Here is a 24892-nt window from a genome sequence, read left to right as displayed (position 1 = left end):
CCCAGGCCACCTCTTTGTTCAAACTGTGTGGGAGCAACACAGTGTCAGTCCTACCCAAAGAACACTTACAGAAAGGTAAGAATCTTCAATTATAGCTGATGGCTTCTTTGTCAGGGAAGCAGTGAATTGTTTTTATTCTGAACTTTAAATCAGCTAAGAGGCTAAAATAGGTTCAGCACCTTGGATAGCTCATTTAAATTTTAGACCAATGTATATAAGTAGTTTGAGAATCAGACTATGACTCTGGAGAGCAGAGTTCAAATTCTGCTTAGCCATGTAAACTGAGTATGGCCAAGTCACACTCTCTCAACCTCAGAGGATGGCAATGGCAACCCCCCTCTGAAGAAACTTGCCAAGAAAACCCCATGATATAACAACAACAACAACAACAACAACATGTATTTATATTTTCCCGCCTCTCCCAGATGGATCGAGCTGGAATTACAACCCAGTAAAATACATACAGAACCACATCAATAAAATACTGTAAAAGATAATTACATTAAAACTAAGTCATCATCGTATAACAATACAATACAATTATGCAATGGTCAGAAGGTGGAACAATGTTTCTTACATGAGGTCAGGTGGGTAAGCTCACCGGAAGAGATCCGTCTTAAGTGCCCTCCTGAATGCTTCCAAGGAGGCAATAAGACAGATCTCTTCCAGAAGACCATTCTATAATTTCGGAGCAGCCACAGACCATAAAAATATGGTCTTAGACTTGAAGTCTTACACTTGAAGACACACAACAAAAACAACAAAGACTGAGTGCCCCCAAGCCATCAGCTGCACTGGGTGGAATAAAATGCATACAGAAGGTAATACATACCTGAGTCAATACTGAGATTCCAGTGTAGTCAAAGAACGTCAGGCCACTGCAGTCAAATATTAAAGTCTGTTTTGCACTGGTACACTGCTGTAATGAAGACTCTCCTGTATGGATAGTTGAAACACATCAGCATCATCAGAATCATCATACTGTTGTTATTATTGCTATTATGGCAAAACATGTGGCAAGCTTTGGCCTTCCACATGGTTTTGAACCTCAGTTCCCATAACCTGAATCTGGGCTGCCTGAACCAGTAATCCTTGCAATCTTCTATGGAAGGAATGGAATCCCCTGGAAGCCTACCCCACCCCATTTTTGGCTACTCTAGAGCTCTAGAGAGCTGCAGGACTTCACTGCAGTCACCATTTTGACAGAGTGGAAGTGATGAGGGTTATCAAATAAGAGCATCAGAATACAATATTCACTACTATCCTACCATGTGTAGCTTTTACTTGTGTAGCTTATCAGGCTTGTATTTCAAAATGTTCCTGCCTCTTCAAGGAATCTGCTAGTGCAACAGGCTTTGAAACACTGCAGTCAGATCAATTGTGCTATATTTTTCTTCCTCTCCTCCAACACACTGTTATAGGCCCAAGAGAGGGTTTAGCTCCTGCTTTTAAAAAGGCCTCTTTTGGACCCAAAGGGGTAAAACCATGAAGTATTGGAATGATGCAAACTGAAATGATGCAAACTGTTACTCTAGCAGATTCACAGAGGAGGTGGGGACATTTTGAAATAAAAGTAAAATAAAAACGTAATTTTAAAAATGTGGGATGAAGGGAGTCGGAGGTTCTAGCTCTCTTAGATCCAGCTGGAGGTGTGGATTGTGCAAGCTCTGTATAATTGCACAATCTTGCTCTAGATCATCTCAATCTCCCAATTTTACTGAATATTTCCCCTGTTTTATTTAATAATTGTTCTCTTTTACTCTTAAGTTGTGAGGGAGTGTGAGTGCTACCCAGTTTCCATTAATGTTTGTCATCTCATTCTTCCTTTCTGACTTTCCTTTGTATCTCTTCATTACCACCCCTTCTGGCATGGTACAGCTTTGGGGGTCTGTGGTGATCCCTGCTCCCCCTCCCCCTCACTTGAAGAGAGAGAAAAGAGAGAGAGAGAAAAAGTCACTTGCAATTTCTTTGTCTCCAGCACACCTCTTGGAGAAAATGATCAGATCTCAGTTTTTTGGCAAGCTTGATCTCTGCCTGTTGGCTCTCAGCTCAACAGAATTCCCAGCTGTTAGGTTTAAAGGGATGCTGTGGACAAAGCCACCCCTCCTTTCCCTATTAACAGCAACACACACACAGGCAACAGGTCCCGAACCTTGTGCCTCCAAGAGTCCACAGATCCTTTACCTCTCTTCTCCTCCCAAGGAGACGAGGAAAGAAAGAAAAAACCTCAAGCCTACTCTCTGTTTGAAAAGGAAGGCTACCCCCCTTCTCCTCACACCAGAGCAGACCCACACAAAGAAAAGAGAGTGAGAGAAACAGAGAGAGAAGAAATCCAGCACAGAGTTTTCTTTTCCCGCCCCCCCCCCCCCGCCCCCAGGCAGGCAAAAGAGAGTGAGAAAAAAAACAGAGAGAAAGAGTCCAAGAATCCAACCTTTCTTCAAAGTACCTAGCTGAAACTATAGCTCCCAAAGCGGAAAACACCCTTGCCTAGCAAGCAATGCTTCCAAAAGTCCGAAAACCACCGCTGCCAACCATGTGGTGATCCCTGGGGACCAATTAGCCCTGTGTGTGGCTATTACTCCCAGGGAGTCCCTTTAAACACTTCCCTTCTAGGATCTCCTAGGTCTCTATTCCCACTCCCTGCTGAGCGGAATGAGACCCCTTGAGGTCCTAACTCGCTGCCACCACTCAGTGAATTTTCCAAACAACCTATGTTTCCCCCAAGCACACACTGAGACTTGCTAGGGATCTCTAGATTCCTTCCTTGCTAGCTTACAGCAACCAGTAAACTGAGCTTAAGACGCGTGTACAGGAGCAGAGAGAGACAGCAGATACTTTTAAAGAAAGATATTTATTTTAAAGAAATAGATTAGGATAAGAGGACATCACTCATGCAAAGCCTTCTTGCCTTGCAGGTATAGAAAGCATAGTTACAAAGAGTTCATTTCAGGCAAGCTATTAGATAACATAAGAAAACCTAAGCGCACTAACTAACACATTCCCTATCTACTCACACAGTGATGGGATTTGCAGTCCATGTTGAGTTTTTGGATGCAGAGAGCTGGCCCTCATGGCCTAGCTCTTTTGCTTACCTCCGTGCAAGCACACAGCTGGTTTCCCCAAACAGACACAAAGATGGAGAACAAAGGAAGCATGGTTCTACAGGGTATTTAAAGTCCTCTCTGGAACCTTCTTGAAAAGGCCGCTCTGGCACTGCTGATTGGCCAGGTGAGTCTAACGTCAGCTATGATGTAGCTGCTCATTAGCATGTGATGTCAGCTCTCATTAGCATGTACCTCCCCCCAGATTAACCCTTTGTGGTTCAGGGGAAGTCCCCAAATGACTGGAGGGCCCAGTCATTACAGGGTCTTTTGTCAGTTCCTGTTCCTTCCTTCACTTCATCTCATATTTTTCCTATTTTGCCAAGGGAAGAAGCTTTAGGAGCCACAACTCCAGCCCTGCTTTCTGAGAAAGGACCAAGGCACGAAAGTTTCGAGGAGCTGCCACTTCAAGACACCTCAAAACAGTCATCCACAATGGACAATTGCCCCTTGCCTTTCCTGGAAGAACAGAAGTAGGCAATTTGTGGCCTACATGGACAGCAACTCCTATCAGCTCTAACCATCACATCCTGTCATGAGGGATACTGGAAGCTACAATTCCAACTACACATTCCCCATGGCTCTGACAGAAAGATGAGTGGCAAGAGGACCATACTTCTTATTTCTGGACAGGCTGAGCCTCTCCTCAAATTGATATCACAAAATTGGATCACAAAGGTTCCCTATATTGTTCTCTGGACTTTATCAATCAAAAATGTAACAAATCATCAAGCCCTAAGAAACATTAAGACAGCAATAGTCATTGTGCCCTGCCAGGAATGATAAATCTTGCTTGCAATCTGTTCTCTGTACACTTACTTGGGAGAAAGCTACACTTAACACATGGAGAGTATTTCAAAGTACACTTGATGCTTGTGAGAGTTCATATTTAAGGATGTTTCAGAAATAATGGATAATGGATGGGAAAAGTAATTATCCCTTCCTTTTCAAGTCTCTGCAAGTAGCAAAATTAATAAGAACCTGTCTACCATGCTTCAGCCCCAAACACCCTAAAAGTTCTAGGGTTCTTGAGGGGGTTTTCATGAATCAACCTTTTATATATTATCAACTAAAGAGCTCTGGATAAAAGGCTAGAAGTTTATAATGAAATGGTTTAAACTAAACAGTTTTGACAAAGAATATAAAGCAATTTGAAATTATTCAAGGGACTTAGATGCTAGCTTAGATGCTAGCACTATGTGGATTTATAGTGGCACCAAATCCTTTTCAAAGAGTACTCAAAGATCCAGTGCCTTTTGAGTCTGCAGCACCAGAGGTTTATTGGCTTATTTAATTGTATATGCATAAATATACTGCAAGGGGACAAAACAGAAAGTAGTATCAAAGAAAGGAAACTCCAAATTGACAGTAACTAAGAATAGACTTAAGGGGACTGCTAGGCTTTAATTCAATCCTCTCTACAACCAATTCAAAAGCATCCAAAAGAAAAAGAAAATCTGACACTCTGAGATAATGAAAGACAAACAATGACATAGAAAGCTTTGAAAATTCCACAATACTTGGTTTTTTTCCCTTGTGGTTATTGATTTCCTTAAATAGGAGAGGGGCAGACACTGTTGGAGTTTCAAGGCCTCCAGGTTGATGCACAGCTCCATAATACTTCATTGTTGGGGTTTTTTTTAATGTTATGGAGAGTTCCCAATTTCTAAGGAAGGTCAAGGACAAAAGCATAAAGGCAAGCTTGTTGCTAAATAGAAACAAAAATAATGAACTCAGAGGATCTACATATGTTGAACCTAAACAATGAAGAAATTGAAATAGTTTTTAAAAATTCCCATATCTTGGATCAAACATTGATCAGAATGGAGACTGCAGTCAAGAAATCAGAAGAAGATTAGGAATGGTGAGGACAGCCATGAAAGATTTTTTTTAAACATAACCTTTATTAGTTTTAAAAATTCTTTAAAACATAACTATAAAGAAGAACAAAGTATACATCAAAGATCAATGCATTACATATAACTCAAAAGAGAAAAATAAAAAGAGTCCACATTGTCTTCTTCTGAAATAAATTGCACCTTGCCATAGCTTGGTGTTTCCAAGAAACAAAATTCAAAACAATGTTTGTATTTTAAAATGTGAATAGCTTAAACATATTATCTTTGAGGATGTATAGGCTTTAATGGGGGAAAGTTGTATATGTGATAGGCAAATTGTGCAAAATAAATACACAAATTCAGAAAATGTGTTACAAAATGTGTGTGGTTTCACTGCATGTAGTCATCACAAAGATACAAATATAATACCAATCAAGGGTGGGAGAAAAATGAAGCTGTGACCTGGAAAAATTCAAAATCAAAGCTTGGAGTGTTTCACATCGCTAGTTTTGAAGCATGCTGCTCCAAGCTAAAAACAAAAATCGATTCTGCCTCATTTGGGGTTTCATTTACAGATGAAAGGGCTGCCCCTTTATTGACATGTTTGTCTTCAGATTAGGTTCCTTTTGATGGGGACAATCCTGTTTATTTTAATGGTGCTTTCCACTTTGCCATAAAAGTTTGGCAGTATGGGAAGGCATGCAGCCTGAGGAAGGGCCCAGTGGGCCAAAATTGGCCCTGCTCAAATTCATCAGTTTTCCCCATTCCTGGCTCTAGGCTTTTCATTCACCTCCATGGCACAGAGAAAACAATGGGCAAATGGTATGGTAGGTTTGATTGTTGATCAAGCATTAACAGTCTGACACTGAATCTCAAAAAATTAAGTGTGTGTCTCATATGTATGTTGCAAACAGTAAACTCACCATGGCAATTTCCATTGGATACTGGAGTGAGCAATGTGTTCTGTTCACACTGAAGCAAAAAGAAAGATAAATGAATCATTGATGAAAAACAGTCTTCTACTTTTTGATTTCCAAAATTAGCTATGCTAATATAGCAGTTTTGTGAATAGTCTATATTAATTGTTCACAGCCTCTGTCTTTCCAGATGTTTTGTACTTCAGCTCTTTGAATCCCTGAACATTAACCATGGTGATAAGTACTTCTGGGAGAGAAGTCTCAAATAGGTAGTGGGCCAAGTGAAGCCACTGGTCTAAAGGGCTTGTTAGTAACACAAACTGCAATTAGCTTGCAAAGTTATGTACTAACCCTGGACCATGCTGCAGAGCTGGTTTAATGACTTTTAAGCATCATGACACCATTATGTGGAATTTTGGGGTTTGTACCTCAAGTTCTGCAGCCCAAAATGAGGAATTTAGGATTCCTGATAGAGAGCTCAACTGTGCTTCCCTGAACTAATGCAGTATAGCTCCCTATCAAAGATTTAAAAGTATCTCACCAAACTACAAATCCCAAAATTCCATAGGATAGAGCCATGAGAGTCAAAGTGGTATCAGGCTGCTATCACAATATACTACAGATTCATTGTTTCTTCATGAGTTAATTTCAGATCTGCAACATAGCTTATATCACTGATATCACATTATACCACTGATGAATAATAAGGATGCAGAACAAAAACAAAAACCAACCATGTGCATCTGATCTGATTACCAGCAGTAACAGATGGAAAGTATTGGTTAATTTTAATGCTGATGAAAACATTATTATTACCCAAGGCAAACCAACTCCCCATAGAGACACATATGACTAGTTTAGAAGTTATGTTACACTATCATTTCATGCCAAGTGAATAAACTTTCATGTAGCCTTAGGATATACATCTCTACCTTCTCCTGCCTGCTATGTTCCATACTTTCTTTCCTGCTAGGAAGCAAAAGAAGTGTTTTGTTTGTTCTGCACATCAGGATTGGCAATGAGATTTTGATCCAGATTGTCCAATCCTAGTTTTCAGGGCAAGTACAAATCATAATTTAATTTCCAATATCTTTAAATATGCTTTTATCTGCAGGCAAAGATAATAGAGGTCAACAGCAGAAGCTTGCTTCCCACATTTTGCTCTCCTGCTTTAAAACTTAAAAGCCTTGCTAGATAAAACCGAAAGTCTATCTGCTCTAGCAACCTGTCCCAGAGTGGCCAGTTAAATGCTTCCAAGTAGCCCAGAAAAGGGCACAAAAACAATTGTTGTAATCATTAGCACAGTATAATCAACATTCATTAACATAGTATATCTGAATATGCATACTTGCCAATATTTCACAGATGGAAACCAGGACTCATGTGGACAAGCAACGTCAAAGTGTGGGCAAGGTGGCAAATTTTATTACTAAGGGAGAACACATAAGCTAGAAGAGGCTGCAGCAGTTTGCTTTTGCCTGTGATTACTGGGAAGGGCCACATTATGACTCCTTCTCCTATCCCCACACTGCCTTTGCACTTTGAACTCAGTTTGCAACAAATGAAGTAAGCTAAGGACAAAGGAGGCAAGTAGAAGCAGCAAAGAGAAACTGGAACATTTTAAAAGGAACTGAAAAAGTGGGATGATGGAATTAATCAAGGTCATTCCTGCCAGATAGGGACAATTGGAAGATATGAGCATGTAGCTTCCATTTAGGCATATCACTGACAGATGTATTCTTCATAAATTTGAGAGTTCCTCCTCTGTGCTCACAGGTTTGCCCTTCCTCCAACACCCCACCCTTGTACATTACCTTTGTTGGATTGTTAATTTACTATGTACAATTTCCCTTTTTGTTAGGTTTCAGAAAGAAGGAGAAGTATGTGCAAATATATCAGCACTTGAAAAGGTTTCTTTTTTTTCAAGACTGTGCTGGCCGGAGAATATGGGAGTTGTAGTTTTAAAAACACCCAAATTTTTACAGGCTTTGGGATACGTACATGCTTAATATCATAACTATATGCCCCCACCCCCGAAACTGTATCCTGTATTTTATCTATCACCAGTTTCTAGGCTCCTGGCTTTTCAGCTCCAAGCAGGTTATTATTTTCTCAGGCCTGCTTCAAATCATGCTTCTAGATTCCTATATCTGGATCTATTCCCATAGCCTCAAACCTTAATTTCCAATGGGGTTTAGCATTCATATAATTGAGGGCCTTGTTTATATGTGACGGATGATCTGCTGTTCTGAAAATTAAGCTCTTGTACCTTCAGCCATATCTAACCAAAATCAACATAAATACTCTGCCTCTGCAGAAATTGAATTTGGCTTGAATTTTGCCAAATCACTCACACTTACTACACAGGGGTAAAATAAATAGTTCCCAGATATCTGAGCTGTGGGATTTTCCAGACAAGCTTTTAGGGGGTCAGATTCCTTAAAAGACATAAAGGAACCAGGCACTTGCCTAGTGCAAATTACGACACCCACGGACTACATCACTGCCTTCTAAATATTTCAGGTTAAGACAGACTTTTCCTTTCTGCTCACATTCTTCTGCAACAGAGACGAAAACCAACCCACTGCCCATTACTGGCAGTATCTGCTTATTTGAAGTTTGAACAGCAAGGGAGCCAGTAGGCACATAAACTTTTGGCCCAGAATCTACACTCACACGGTGTAAAGGTTTCACGGTGAGGGTAAGCCAACAAAATGGCTGAATTGATCTGTTGCCTTAATTGTCGAAATGTAAGCATACCATGTTAGTGTCATAGAGTCATAGAATGATAAAGTTGGAAGAGGCTTCATGGCATGTGCCATCTATTTGATACTTCCTTCCAGTCTGAAGCACAGTCACTGATAACAAACCTTTAAGCATGGTTTTCCAACCAATTGTAGATCCATCTAACAGTGTTCCCATCTATTCCACATTTAATCAGTTTGCTAATTGAAATATTATAGGGGACCTGATTAAATACTTTGCTAAAATCCAGATAAATGACATCCATAGCATGTTTGCCCTTCTCCATTTCTTTGGCACCTCACCTACTCTCCAAGTTTTCTCAAAACAATTATAGCATGGGGTCTAGAAAGTACATCAGCAAATTTGATCGGAACTTGTATAGGATAGCTAAATGATTCTTGGCTAACTCCTTTCAGTCCTGTCATATCACACTTTTATTGAATTTTTAAAACAATACAAAAATAAAAGAAGATAATATATACAGTACTACTGTACAAACACATCAATTATTGTGACAACTGACTAGAATATGGAAGAAAAGAGGGGGAAAGAAAAAAGAGGGGGAACTACTTAACTATACCAAACACATAAGAAACTCAACTCAACTATACAGTCGCCCCTCCGTTCTCACAGACTTGAGATTCGCGGTCTTGAATATTCACGGAAGAGTGATCCCCCCATTAATTTCAATGGGGCATGCCCTTGTGGCACACTATGGGGCTTGAATATCAGTGAGTCTCCATTTTCACAGGGGGGTCTGGAACTCTAAAGTGCGATTCTAGAGTACGATTTGATTTTCTCTTTTGTCATATAGATGAAAATCATGGACCAAAAATTGTACTCCATCAGAAAGCATACTTTACCAGAGGTTGTGCTGGCCATGCTGGCTGGGGGATTCTGGGAGCTGTTATTTTTCCAAGGTCTGTGCCCTACCTTGTTCATATCTTCAGGTAGCTGCTGTATCCACGTGCTCTCCTTCTGGATTATTCTTGATATGTCCATGTGAAATTTCTTAGCATTCAGAAAAACTAGTGGATTGTTTATAGAAATTATTTTCACCTGTTGTAAGGACTCCTTTGAAACACAAAAAAAAGTTTAGAAAATACAGCATTTAAAATCAAAACAATCAAACATGACTTTATTAAAAATTACTACCCAACCCAGTTACTACCCAACCAGTCATGCCTCAGTCACAGGCTAACCCACACAACCCACAGAATCATAATGGGACAAGGGTTTAAACTGCCAACATAAGGACTGAAGAAATGTGAGAATTCTAGATTCCCTCAGACATTTTTATACCACCCAAAACATACTACATTAGGGATGCATGATGTATTTTTATCGTGAAGTTCAACCAGCTTGTTCCACTCAACACTTCCTTAATTGCCTATGAGGTGGGCATATTTTATACTATCCAATCCTCAAGGAAGAGCCAGTATAGTGTAGTGGTTTGAATGTTGAACTAGAACTCTGGGAGACCATGGTTTGAATCCCTGCTCAGCCAAGGAAGCCCTCTGAGCATGTCATACTCTCTCAGCCTAAGAAGTCAGCAATAACAAGCCCACTCTGAACAAACCTTGCCAAAATGAACACATGATAGGATCATCTTGGGATAGCTATAAGTTGGAAGTGACTTAAAGGTATCCAGCAGTAACAGAGACAATAGGATGTAAATACATACAGTTTTAAAATGGAAAGTAACCCTGACAGAATTGGGCATAGACCAGTTGTGAAAACTGGAAAAGGATATTATTTGTAGATGTGGGCTTGGCAGATGTGCATACCAGCCAGTACTGTCTTCAATGCCAGTAAAGTAAAGGTAGTCCCTTGACATAAATGTCTGGTCATAACTGACTGTAGGGGGCAGTGCTCATCTCCGCTTCTCAGCCAAAGAGCCAGCATTGTCCGAGGACTTCTCTGGTGGTCATGTGGCCAGCAGGACTGCACTGAATGCTGTTACCTTCCCACTGAGAAGTGATACCTATCTATCTACTTGCATTTGTATGCTTTTGAACTGCTAGGTTGGCAGAAGCTGGGACTAACGACAGTAGCTCACCCCACCATGCAACACTGGGGCCTCAAATTGCCAACCTTCCAGTCTTCTGATTATCAGAATTGGCATCTTAACCACTAAGCCATTCCATCCCTTAAATCTGGAATGTCAAGGGGATGTCAATTGCATGCCAACTGTTGCTTGGTTAATATGGTTCTCAATTGAGGTTATATATAATAAGAATCTCTCTCTCTCTCTCTCTCTCTCTCTCTCTCTCTCTCTCTCTCAGCACACAAGTAGCAGAGGCACAGACTTGAAATATGAGTGTTTGCCGAAAAGATGAGAGCATTCTCCAGGCTGAAATTTTACTTTCTTACGTTATAAATAATAACAAAAAGATTAAGCTTACACTATCTGATTCTGTTTTGAATCTGCATTCTGCTTCTTTCATCTGTTTCAAGCTCAGTGTTCTTGCTCTGTAACAAATACATAAAAAGAGAAAATAAAGCAGTGTTCATCTTGGATGTAAATGGCCTAGGGCAGTCTTTTAAACAGTTTACAGTTTCCTTCTGGCACCTGGTAATTTCAGTGTGTCAGACAGAGCTGACACTAACTTCATGAAGACACATTCCTGCTCTTTTATCAAAAGAAAAGCTCTAATCAAAGTGCCAATATTATGTTCTCAAGAATGCTAATAATAATCATAAGAAATAGCATGCTCATCTTTTGGCTTGTTTATCATGAAAGTAAGCACTCCTCATCTGAGCCTACATGTTCAAAGCGCCCAGGTTACTATACTTTTTAAATGTAAAAAATCTATTTGGATCCACTCTGAAATTCTGTTAGTTTCATTGCTTTGGGGCACTATCAGTAGCATGAGACTATTGTGCTAGACTATGACTCTGAAGATCAGAGTTGGATTCCCAGCTCAGCCATGAAACCCACTGAATGACCTTGGACATGTCACATCCTCTCAAACTCAGAGGAAGGCAAACATCCTCTGAGCAAATCTTACCCAAAACCCCCATGATAGAGTCACCTTAGGGTCACTATAAGTTGGAAACAATTTGAAGGCACACCACATCAACAACTATCAGCACCACAGATGTATACTGAGAAGAAAGGTAATGCCATACCTAATATATTCTCCCTACACTCCAGAAATATAAACTGATTGTACGTGTACAAAACTACACTGTTCTCAGCCATGTTAAAGGCCTAGAAAAGCAGCATGGAGTGAAGATACCCTGTGTGTATCCAAGGGGTGTGGGGGGGTTAGACACTGTGGGAGCATAGCAGAATCAGAAGCAGTTGTCAGGTGTGCCTTTTCTCTCTCCATGAAAGGTATACTGAAGGTTTCTAATCCATAATTCCTAAAAACACAAGAAAAGCTAAAATCCTAAATCATTTGATTGAAGAATGTATATCCTACTGAACTTGGTGAAACGTTTGTAAACATACATGAGATTGCCCTACATGGTACGATGGGCATTCTGCACTTTTGAATAAACACTGTAGATTCTCTAGGTTTCTTAAAATTGGCTCCTCTGCCTTCTTCTCACTGCCCCAGAACATCCTACACAAGTTTTGTTCATGAAAGAACAGTTTCATGAATGGATATCCATAATGGATAACTGTGGCAAGGAAAAGAAGATCAGTTTCTTTCCCATGAAGAAGCCTTGGTGGGAAAATAAGAGAGAGCACCCTATTTTGTTTTCCTTCCATTTTCTCCTTGCTCCCTTCCCACTCTCCTCTCACAGAAGCAGGGGAAAAAGAAACCTTTTTCAAGGAAGCATTTGCACTGGATATATTTGCAAGGAAGAATCAATAGACTGGATCTAGATTTTAGAAGAGACTCACATTAATGGAATTCAAAGATATAGCCATGTTAGTCTGTAGAATCAGTATGTGGAGAGATCTTGTAGCACCTTTGAGACTAACTGAAAGAAAGAAATTGGCAGCATGAGCTTTCATAGACTGAGTAGACTGTAGTCTATGAAAGCTCACGCTGCCAATTTCTTTCTTTCAGTTAGTCTCAAAGGTGCTACAAGATCTCTCCACTTACATCAACTGAAGTTAGCCTCATTAGCATCTTGTGCCATTGTGTTCAATAAGTCTATTGTAAGCATGACTAAGTCTGGATCCAACCAAATGGGCAAGAGACATGCTCTTAACCATCCACCTGCACAGCAACTAACTTCTACAAATGATATCCCCAGATCCCACATTTGTTTCAACATGGCCAAGTAAGTTTGGCAACCTCCTGTTTCCTCTATAGTGCTTACTTTGGTCTTCAGGCTTGTTTAGTAGTTATTTCTTCTGCTCAGGGAATCTGAACACCATTGTTTATAATATGGGGTCCAGAATTCCAAGCAGTTATCAGGATTCTGTGCAAACCTGGGTTCTTTGGAGAAAGGCATGAAAGCTAAGCTGGCATACATGGGTAGCAACAGATTTTGCACTAAATGGAGCAAATTGATACAATTTCTATAAGTAGATAAAATTATATGTTTCCAATATTTACAGAAATGTCTTACCTTGGAAAACGGAAAACCATTATGAGTATAGTGCAGACTACACCGTACAACAATCCAACATTAGCAGCAAAGCAAATTGTGAACACATAGGTACTAACCCATATACTCTGTAAGGAACAACAAAAAAGGCCATTAGCTTTTTAAATTCATAGCCCCTTCTATCAATATAATTATTTTTATCATTATAATTGTAATTAGAACACCGAGATATGAAACATTTCATTGGATTTTAGATCTAAGATGCAGGTTTTGATTTGTCAAGCAATATTTGTAACTGCACATCACAGAATACATATTGGCTTTCTGAGCTGGCAAAAGAAAAGAATATTAAAATAATAACAATAATAACAATAACAATAACAATAATAATAATAATAATAATAGCAATAACAATGTATTTATAGCCCACTCTTCCGCCAAAATTGTCCAGAATACTGAGCATGCATGCATGCAATCGACCAACACACTGTCAAAGTGGGTGTAATGCAAGAAACTTAATGAACAGCTCCAGTTTAGAGATAAACCATAACACATCCAGTGCACATATGAAAAGCAGGGTATTCAATCATCTTGTGAGATTCTTTCTCCTTGAGGTAACATACAGTGGTGCCTCGGGTTACGAAATTAATTCGTTCCGCGGCCGCTTTCGTAACCCGAAAAGCCTTCGTAAGCCGAATTGCCATAGGCGCTAATGGGGAAAAGCCGCGTTTCGTGCGAAAAAGCCGAAAAAAGCACCAAAAATTTTCTTCGTATCCCGAAAAAACATTCGTAACCCGGAACAATGATTTCCTATGGGATTTTTTCGTATCCCGAAAATTTCGTAACCTGGGTATTTCGTATCCCGAGGTACCACTGTATACACATATCTACTGCACAACTGTTGATCATATAACTGGAAGCCAATACTGGCTTTTCCTATAGGCTGCTCAAAGGACTACAGAGCCTTCTAAACCAATGGCCCAATTCCAATTGCTAGTCTCAGCTGGTGTAGATTAATTGCCTCAGTGAGAATTTTGTAAATCAACAACTGGACCTTCCATTGTCTCAATCGGTCTACTCTAGTTGGCCAGAACAACTAGATTTAGGGCAGGAGTGGGCAAAATGTGGCTCTCCTCATGTTCCAGCTCAAAGCATCCATCAGCACCGGCTATGTTGGCTACAGATGCAGGGAGTTGAAGACCAACAAAATCTAGAGGGTGTGTATTGCCTATCTCTCATTAAAGCCTGCAAGCCCACTTCTGTGGATGGGTATTAAAAGGGAAGTAGACACATAGGTACCATGGACAGTTACAGCTTTATACTGCCACATGTAATTCTTTGCAAAGTAACTGCCTGTGTGGCTCTGCAAAGCACAGCATTTCCTTTTCTTTGATATCATAGAAGTCTTAACCTACAACTCTGTGAGTAAACCTCAACACTGACATTGTAAGATGTTATCATTTGGCATAGAACTAGTTAAATTTGATATGACTCTACTATCAATCTGTAAAAATGAGATTAGTGATTTATTTTTTTAAAAATTACTAACTATTGGGATGTAAAATGAGGACATTGTCCCCCAAATAAGAATTCTGCTCCCACAATGAAATTTTCCTTTAGTCCCCAAATGTCTGGCATTGCTGTAACTTAAACATTCAGTTTAGCTTTTAGAAAGACAGTTTAGGTATCCAAAGAAAAAATACAGGCAGAGTCACCAGGGAATACAAATGCAACAAATGTAAGAGCTCTAGGTGTGAACAATTTTCACTGTTTCACTTTGCGGATGCTAAGGAGCCCTGGTGGCGCAGTGGTTAAATGCCTGTACTGCTGCCATTCACTCAAAACCACAAGGTTGCGAGTTCAAGACCAGCAAAAGGGCCCAAGCTCGACTCAGGCTTGCATCTTTCCGAGGTCGCTAAAATGAGTACCCAGACTGTTGGGGGCAAATTAGCTTACTTGCTAATTAGCTTACTTGCTGTTCACCGCTATGATCTTTGGAATAGCGGTATATAAATAAAACAAATTATTATTATTATTATTATTAAAAATTTGAAGACTGATGGGGAAAAATCATGAGGGGCCAGAATGATTGTTTTAGGGCAATGCCCTCTTTTTGCACCTCCTGTTCCCCTGTAGTTACACCCTTGGCACATCCAGCTAACAGCATTGTGGAGGATCTGTGGACACAAGTACATTTTGAAGAAGGGAAGGAAAGAATGAGGAAGATCAACAGTGAAGATAATGGAAGTAAAATGAAACTTTTTTTAAAAAAAATGGCAATATGAGAGGGCAGAAATCAACATGACACACATTTTAAAAAGGTGTTCCAGATTATTAATCTTACTCTTCCTGGAAGAAGCTCTTAGCAGTTCTTGGACAGCTTTATTCTCAAGCAACATTTCTTTAAAAGTGGCTAAATCCACACTGCGGAATTAATCCAGTTTGACAGCAGTTTAACAGTCATGGCTCAAGGCTATGGAATTCAAATTATTGTAGCACCAGACTTCTGTGACAGAGAAGACTAAATGTCTTTTAAAAACCCAACAACTCAAAGAATTCCATAGCATTGAGCCATGGCAGTTAAAATGGTGTCAAAATGGATTATCTCCACAGTGTGGATAAGGGCTATGTAAGAAGGGAGTTCAGGGCCACCACTGCCCCATTTCTGACCCTGGATTCCTACAGGCCATATTCCACTTTCAGATAAAGCTGGAAGCAACCAAGAAAGTCACTTTTGAGAAGAGTACTGTACTTTGGATGCCAAGGCACAGTTTACATGGAATGGTGCACATTGTTTTTGCTGACAATTGAATCCTCCAGCAGGATACAAAAGTCATAACTCTCCATTTTTGTTTTAAAATAATCCTGAGGTTCCAGTGGACTCTAGGGAAGGGACTTCAGGGACCACAGGGACCATCATGGAAGGCCACACAAGGCTTGCAGGACACAGTTCCTAACTCCAAGGTAAGAGGCAGTGACTGATCAAAGATCACCCAGTGAATTACAGAGCTAAAACTCAACCACAGGTCAACCCAATATTGTACCAAATGCAACACAAAGATATGAGAGTCTGTAGCACAGCAGTCTCCAGACTATTCATGTATAAAGAACTAATCCTGAAGAAAGTATTTTACATAATTCAGGATAATATATTTTATGCATTACTCTGCTCTTGTAGTTATGCCCAAAGCCAGCTCCCTTCTCATAACCAATGTTGTCTGTTGGCCCAAAAGACCCATAATATTCAGACATGTCTTTTTTTTTTTTTTTTTTTACCAGGGGGGAGCATGATTGGAAAATAAAGGGTTTCTTTTTACAGCTTTGAAACTGAAATCCATTCAATTTTGCATTTGTGTAGAAAGTTTCAACTGCTTCTCGTTTCAACAATTTCATACTGTTGCTTATTATTCTTAGGCATGGAGCAATAGTGATGTTTTGCTCCTCATAAAAAACCAAGATTTATGCTGCAAATTGAAGGGTGAAGAAGGAACAATGAACAAAAATGTAAATTGCAACCAGAAAAATGAATATTTACGTATAGGAGGAGAACAGATGAAAAATGGCTGTTTCATTGCTGCAGTTAGGATTTTAAGGAAGCCAAAATTATGGCAAATTTTCCTCTGATGACTAATTGGTACCTGGCTGAAGCAATCAGATTATTTCATGTCTCTTTCACAGTGGATATACTCCTACATAAATCATACCACAACTCACATCCCACAAAATGGATTAGCCAAAATGAAATTACAATCTCATCTGGAATAAAGTGATTTCTTTGTAAAAGCACTGAACTGTACAGTCTAGTACAAACAGCTGGCTCAGCACTTGCTTTTCAAAATGATGACTTTGAATTCCAAAGGTAGGAAAAGGATACACGGAGAAAATAGGGGCAACATGATCCTTTCTAGAAATCTTAGACAGTAGGAAACTAAACCAGTGCTCAAGATGAGATGGGATTTTTGACTATAAACTCAATTTAACCACTCAAACAAAGCAGGTATTTTCTCAAGAATTTAAAGAAGGTTTAAACTTTAAAAAAAAATCTGGTCCCATCATTCCAGCATCCTGCAAACCATACAATCCTGTGAACGCATGAGGACTGAAGCACATATCTGTCTGTAGCAGGTACTGGCTTGACAGTCACTACAATGAGCCAAAGAATTCCATTTTAAACTTCCCAACCTTGTCTTTATGTTTCCTAGATGAAAGACAGGTGACAAGAACAGTAGCAGTAATGTGGTTTTTCTCCCGATGTAGCATCAGTCAAAGCCAGAAGCAGCTATTGACAGAGAAAGTCTTCTCTACACTCAACAGCTGAACTATAAAAAGAATGTTTTTATTTGTAAAATTTGTGGTGAGACCCCAAAAAATATGGTACTGTTTCCCTTCCCTGTATTCATTCTTGTTTATTAACTTTGATGACTCTTCCTCTATGAGTCCGCAGTGAAGTTTAAAGCTACCTAAAACACACAACCAATATTTATTTGGAAAAAGCTGCTGATCACCTTAAGGCTCCTCTGGCAATGGGACATCTTTATTTGAATCATAATATGAGACACAAATGACTGGTAAGACTGGCCAAAACAACCATATCTTCACCTCTAAGTCCACCCTTTTAGAGTTTATTATGGCCTTCAGTCAGAACTCTTGTTAATAAGTATGTCAAGACTCTGTCTGCTCTGATACAGAGTAAAGAAATTTTGTTGATGTTTGAACCATTTTTATAAAATAATAGAACATAGAACAAGACTCAGCATACACATTTTAAAAAAATAATAATATTTTAGCAAGAAGACAACTGAGTCATATAAGAACAATTACTGCATTTTGGTATCAATGCCACCAGCACTACCATAATTAAAAACATATCCCTATCTACTATAACAATTTGACATTAAAAGTTAATCATGAATAGCTAACAATTTCTCCTTGCTAGAGCAATAAAAACTCCGGTTATTTAAAACCCACATTTTTGCATGTTCCTTATTTAGATACATTTTTAAAAATCACTATGAATTATTTCCAATGTCTTTAAAAGAACAACAATCTTAAATTCATTCTCTGTAATAAAATCATGAATGTCTAATATGCTACTAGTTTCACCCCCAGAAATCCTCTATAGCCCAAAGACAACATTAGTTGCAGTTGTATTTCTAAGAGACTGTGAAAATATTCAAATCTGTCTCTTACGTAAAGTCAGCACCCCAGCTACTTAAAAGCATTTTCTGTTTAATTTCAAATAAGGAGGTAGATTGTTGACAGCAAAGATCATAATGAAAGATAATTCTAGCAGCAAATAAAACAAAACAAGTAAGAAAGGGAAGAAACAGTGACCAAACTTTGTTCCACATGGAAAACTGTGGGGATGTTTAATCTGTTCGGGATTAGGAAACTAATCAAGAGACTATATATCAAATTCCTTCCTTTTCTCCTTCCCTGAAGTTAACTCCTAATCGTTTTTTGTGTTTTTTTCGGGTTATGTGGCTGTGTTCTGGAACACTTTATTCCTGATGTTTCACCAGCATCTGTGGCTGGCATCTTCCAGAACACAGTTACATAGCCTGAAAAACCCACAAAAAACTATGGATGCCGGCCATGAAAGCCTTCGAATTCACAGAACTCCTAATTGAAGAAGGAGAAATCTTCCTCTGAATAATCATTTCCTAAATGTGGAGAGATTTCTGAAACTGACCAAGGTGGATTAGGCAGTTCATGTTTTACAAGAAAATGTGTCTGATAGCACTTCACCTTCACTCCTTGCCTTTTATTTCACACCTGAGTTTTAGAACGTTTACTTTTGATCCCAAAACATTCCCACAAAAATCATCAAACTAAAACCTTCCTACAAATATTTATCACACCAGATGTATACTTCATTGGGTTCCAGTGCTCAAGTTCATGTTTCAAGAAAAAGTGATAACTTCTCATACACCTAAGTGGCTATATGATCTGACTGACCCTAAGGGGCATTTGAACTTAAAGAAACAGTCATTTCTTCTCTATTAAGACCTAAGCTGGTTTGTTTATTTGTTTGTTTAGAAATTTCACACTTTCCAAATACATTCAATTCTTAAGAAAATTAATCTGCTTGTGTTGCAACACAAAACCAGACTGCTCCCAAATAAGCTATGTACCAAATATTCCAAACTTCTGAAAAGGAAATAATGGATTCCACACTGGATCCTAATATTGATTGTCAGTATTAGATCTTTGTCTTTGGTGGTAAAAAGGGATTTGATTTTCAGTAAGCACCAAGGAAACTATCCCAAAAACTAAAGGACCCTTTGGGTAAAAATCTCCTTAAATTGAATTTCACTTACCCAGTCTATTTTATCCACATTCCAATATTTTTTTAGGTCACGGAACTGAATCAACATCCCCTTCAGCCCCACCACAATGATACTTGCTAGAACACACTGTAATGAAAAAATCATTTGTTAGAAGGTGAGCTCAGTTATTTTCTCTAAATGTGTAGGAGAAAGTCTTTTGGCAAAAGACTTGGCAGGTTTCCATGCAGCCTGCAGACAACTTCTCCATTACAGATATTAATACCCCCCCCCAAATATGAATAATGCAAAATACAGAAGATCTACATATGTGACATCTGTAGACTATAGCATAGAGAAAAGCATAATGAACATGACATGTTAATGTCAAGTACAAGAATAAATTCCGACAATATTTAGGCTATAAGAGATTAATTCACAAAGAAAAATCAGGAATATATCTACCTATGTACTATGCAATCTCTGAGATCTCATCCCTTGATCAAAACTGCAATGTAACTAAAAATTGAAGTTATTTATCTAGCATAAATGTTTGTGTTTACACCTGCTGTCTTGGCAATATAACTCCCTTCTGCTGAGAAAAGAGCTCTGAGTCTGTATGTTTTATAGGTTTTCAGCTATAGAAATTGATATAATACTTTGCATTATTCCCTGTTCATTTCCTCTAATGTTATTTAAGGTTATCTTTGAAATGCAAGTTTCCTTTTCTGTGTTCAGACGTTCTGCACTTCCCAGATGTAAATGGCATTCCCAAGACACACCTGTGCTGATCCACAGTTTAAAAAAGGAAGAATTTTCATAGAATCATAGATTTGGAAGAGACCACAACTCTCTGCCATGCAGGGAGTACTCCCGAATCAAACAATCAAAGCAGTCCTGAAAGTTGACCACACAGTTACTGTTCAGAAATCTGCAAAGAAGGACACTTCATCATGCTCCAAGGCAGTGGATGCCGCTGTGAAGCAGCTCCTATTGTCAGGAAGTTCTTAATAATATTGAAGTGGAATCTATTTTTCTGTAGTAGAATCAGCCTCTACCACTAGACAGGGTAAAGAAACTGCCTTAGAAGGCAGATATTGGGCAGAGGAGTAACAGTAAAAATGCAATTTTAGGTAACTTCATTCTCAAAGGAAGCAATCAGTAATTTTAGCAATCTTCTTCCAGCTGCAAGAAGCCACTAGCCACCAGATGTTGCACCCAAATAAACAATGAACCCTTTGGGGTCATAGCTTATTGTAAGTAAAAATAAGTAAATTAAAAAAGAGTGAATTTTTTACTATTTACTTTACTAATGTACAGTGGGACCTGCTCATCGCCAGGGTTTTAGTTCTGAGACCCGGCATGGATGGGGAAAATACAGAAGGTCAGCAGTGGCATGGCTACGCACCACCATATGGGGCATGCCAATCTACAAATGAGCCAATCCATGGGTTGCTAGCCAGCCAATAAGGCAGATCGACTCTAAAGAAAGAATTATACTTATTTCTGATTCTTACAAAATAAAGAATCGATATTTTAAAATCTGATTGTAAGCAAGTTTGTCACAATTAACCATGGTAACAGTTTAGATAAGAATCTGTTACATATATTTAGTGACAAGGTATATTTCTTTCAGCTGTTTGGCTCTCTGTATTTTCTTTATGGTGATGAAGTTTTGTGCCAAGATTTTAAGAGGGAGATTGCCTACTGTTTTCATTGTTCTGTGACTCTGACTATATTTTAATGTTTTACTGATGTAATTATTAGGCAGGATATCAATGTTCTCAATAAAATATTTACTCAGAAGAAAAACACTAAATCAGAGGTAACTTTCACCCATATAAGTGAGCATGTAGTTAATTCAATCTACAAGCAATAAATAGGACCTCTTTCTGCATAAAGTTGCATATAAGCAGGCTATTATTTAAGGTCAAACTAAATATTAGACAAGAATATTCAGTTTCATGGCCCTTTTGCTATTTCTTCATTCTAAATAGTGTCCTCCATTTCTAAAGCAAAACTATCTGGAGAAAATTTTGAGGACAGGGAGCACTACAATTTCCAGAATTAGCCCCCACCCCACCCCAGTCTTCAATGCACACATGGGATTCTGAAAGTTGCAGGAGAAAAGGTAACATTTCCAAGCTCTGCTAAACTTATAACCAGATCCCAATTTAGATAATAATCAGCAGTCCTTTGATCTGGACTTTTGATCACCAGGGTGCACTGCTCCCAAATATCAAGGCCATATTTTCTGTTATTATATCTAATAGTCACTGATACAAATACTCCCTGAATAAAATATTATTCACACTTTGACGAAAGTAAACACCACTCTAGACTTGCTTCCATACAGAATTGTGTTGTAAATTGCTTTAAGCAGAGACTTTTCGAGTTCACAGCATAACTTATGGAAACCACTGCATCTTACTTCCTTTTATCCACTCTTTCTACTTTCCTGTGCTGAACAGTTGTAAAAATGATGGGTTGGTGAGATTAAACACATATTATGCATTGAACATAGGGCAGTAGAATGGGAACATATAACAGCATGAACATGCCAAAGCCCTTTCAGAGGTTTCAAAAAGTATTCATGGTTTATTGTGAACTCAGTGGAGAAAACCCCCAAATACCAATTTTGGGAGCACAACACAAAACAGGGAGGAGGAATAGATGGATCCTCATGTCCTGATACTGGTGCTAGAAACCCTGACTCCAATCCAATTCAATAACCTATTGCAACATTATATACTAGGTGCAAAGATTCTGACTTCTGCAATAAGTTCCATTGAAAACAAGCAACCCTGTTCCTATCCAAGCAAAATAACAAGACTTTTATGGGGGGGAAAATTGTTCTTGGCACATAAAACTAGTATGTTCTCTCTCTTCTACAACAGCATTAATAATCATGGAATCATAATGAAAGGTGGAGCAGTCATTTTTGAAAAGCATAGTTTGGTCTGAGAAAACATGTACTGCAAAAAAAAAGTAATTAAAAAAGAAAAAGAACCATACCATGGGCAACCAATATAACATTGGTCCTATTGCATAGATGACCACAAGCACCAGTATGCAAGATATTAGACAAGCCACCTAAAAAGAATTGGAAAGGAAAGGCATAAATAATCACATTATTCAAATTTTGCAGCATGTCTAAAATGAGATTAAAGTGTTGGTTTGTCAAAATTGCTGAGCATAACAAAACATTGCAGACACATAAAAGTTCAAGGAGCCAGGAAAGGCGATTTTGGCTCTCACATAGATTGTAGATTGAAAGCATCTGAAGATAATTTATGATTTGACCTGTGGTGGGTTGCTCTTAGCCCACCAAAAGGAGAAATACATGGATCAAGTACCAACAGACACAATGTACAAAAGTTCACACAGACAAGGATTCACATTTTTAATCATGGATACACAGACAAAAACCACAGAAGTTCTACATCTAAACTGGAAACTATTTATGAATAGTGTATGACTTACTTAAATAATGTGCACTAAATTTGAGCATGCATTCACCTACCAGTTCCATTCAAAAGAAACCTATACCCAAATGGAAGCAATGAGATGCAGAGTGGGGCTACCTATTAAATGGATATGTATGTAACAAAACCAGTTGCATTTTCTGAGTGGGGAACTACAATAAAAGAATGGCATTCCCCAACCTTTAATTCCTCCAGATCCTTCTTTCAAAGTAAATGTCAGGGTTTTGTTTATCCTAGCCTTCCACAAATGATCTCAGGTTGGCATACATAGTTGGATTTTCCTTCTTTTTTATCCCCACAACTACCTTATGAAAAAGGTTGAACTATGGAAGTGAAGCCTAATAACAGAGAAGAATTTGGACAATTTGATTTTTTTTATAACAACTGTAATATCAACCCAGTAATCAAGTTGGGGATTTGGGGAACTGTCATCTGAAAAGGCATAATGTATTTTCCAAATTCTGCTACTGAGGAATGATTTGAACCTAAGATTCCCTGGTGAAGGTGATACTTTTGACACTGTCTAGGATTTACAACTTTTATTAAATAAACTACCATGTAAAGCAGACTTAAGCCAGTCTTATCTATGCTTATTGAGATGCCACAACCCTGATTTCAGCAAGGCATTCTGCCATGCAATTATGCTTAGATTTCTTTCTCTCTGTGAATATTTCACATGTCATTGAAGAAACTTCTTCCCCTCCTCCTTTTTGGAGGGCACTGGAGGTCACATCACATAGGCAAGTATCTCCCATTTTAAAAGGTTGTATTTTGTCTTCCAATAGCTAATATTGGAATAGAAGAATTAGACATTATTGTTACATGAACAGTTACTATAGGAAAGTGTAGCTTCTTCTGCATGCCACCACACTTTTCTTCTTGTTAAATATAAAAGAGAATGTGATGAAAACTCATACTGCCCTCAGATTTTCCCACCAACAAAATGTCTCATCACACATTCTCTTGCACTACATGCTGGGAAGAAGAGAGTCATGATTTGTTAAAATGAGACCAAAGTAAAAGCAACAAGAAAATGTGATGGAGATAAGATCTATGGATACTGTGGACTGCTAAAAAGACAAATAAATGGATCCTAGAGCAAATTAAGCCTGAACTCTCTCTAGAAGTGGAGATGTCTAAACTGAGACTGTCTCACTTTGGACATATCATGAGAAGACATGACTCATTAGAAATGATAATAATGCTTGGTAAGGTAGAAGGCAGTAGGAAAAGAGGAAGATGGCATTATACATAGGTGGACTTAATCAAGGAAGCCATGGCCCTGAGGCTGCAAGACCTGAGCAGGGCTGTTGATGACCTGTAATCATGAAGATCTCTCATTCATACAGATGCCATAAGTCAAAGCTGACATGATGGCAAATAACAACATATATGGTTCTTATACCATGACCAGAACTTGGCAACAATTACTTTTTAAGCTATTAACCCCAGGATCCCCCAACTGGTACAGCCATGGGCCATGCTGAGGAGGGGATGTGATTCTGGGTACTGAACTCAAATAATGATGTCACATTCAAATCATGTCTTAAAGGGTTTTTAAATATGTTGTACAGTTGACCCTTCTTATACACGGATTTTTTATACACGGATTTAAGCATACACGGTTTGAAAATGTTCCAAAAAAGTATAAATTTACCTTGATTTTCCATTTTTTATGAGGGACACCATTTTGCTGTGTCATTATATTTAATGGGACTTGAGCATACACGGATTTTGTTATACACGGGGGATCTTGGAACCAAACCCCAGCATATAACAAGGGTCCACTGTATTCATTAAAAAAAACCCACATCAGTTCTTTTTGAGTGGGGACAATCCCCTCTTTGCCTTCTTTTGTTATTTTGTTCTGTTTGCTTTATGATAGCCTAGATTGGACAGGAGAGCTGAATTCAGCTCATGATAGCTGAATGGTTCAGCTTTCCTTGCTAAGACAGAGGACTGTATACTTTGTTGGGTGTGCTATTTAAAAAAAACATGCTTTGTCTCTCTGTCTAGACTTTGAGATCA

General features: G+C 38.7%; 1 protein-coding gene across 2 annotated transcripts in view; it reads right to left on the bottom strand.

The window, feature by feature from the left end:
- SLC26A7 (solute carrier family 26 member 7) overlaps positions 1-24892 on the bottom strand; it is a 156202-nt gene that overhangs the window by 17752 nt on the left and 113558 nt on the right. The window contains exons 10-16 of one of the 2 annotated variants that reach the window (XM_042466074.1): positions 22395-22472; positions 19434-19529; positions 13135-13241; positions 11007-11073; positions 9535-9675; positions 5863-5911; positions 833-936 (exon numbers count right to left, since the gene is read on the bottom strand). In XM_042466074.1, the coding sequence (XP_042322008.1) occupies positions 833-936; positions 5863-5911; positions 9535-9675; positions 11007-11073; positions 13135-13241; positions 19434-19529; positions 22395-22472 (642 nt within the window). The remainder of the gene's footprint in view (positions 1-832; positions 937-5862; positions 5912-9534; positions 9676-11006; positions 11074-13134; positions 13242-19433; positions 19530-22394; positions 22473-24892) is intronic. The other variant, XM_042466075.1, reaches the window with a different exon arrangement.

This window comes from Sceloporus undulatus, chromosome 4, assembly GCF_019175285.1.
Source record: "Sceloporus undulatus isolate JIND9_A2432 ecotype Alabama chromosome 4, SceUnd_v1.1, whole genome shotgun sequence".
Taxonomy (NCBI): Eukaryota; Metazoa; Chordata; class Lepidosauria; order Squamata; family Phrynosomatidae; genus Sceloporus; species Sceloporus undulatus.
This window is presented reverse-complemented; position numbering and strand designations above follow the sequence as displayed.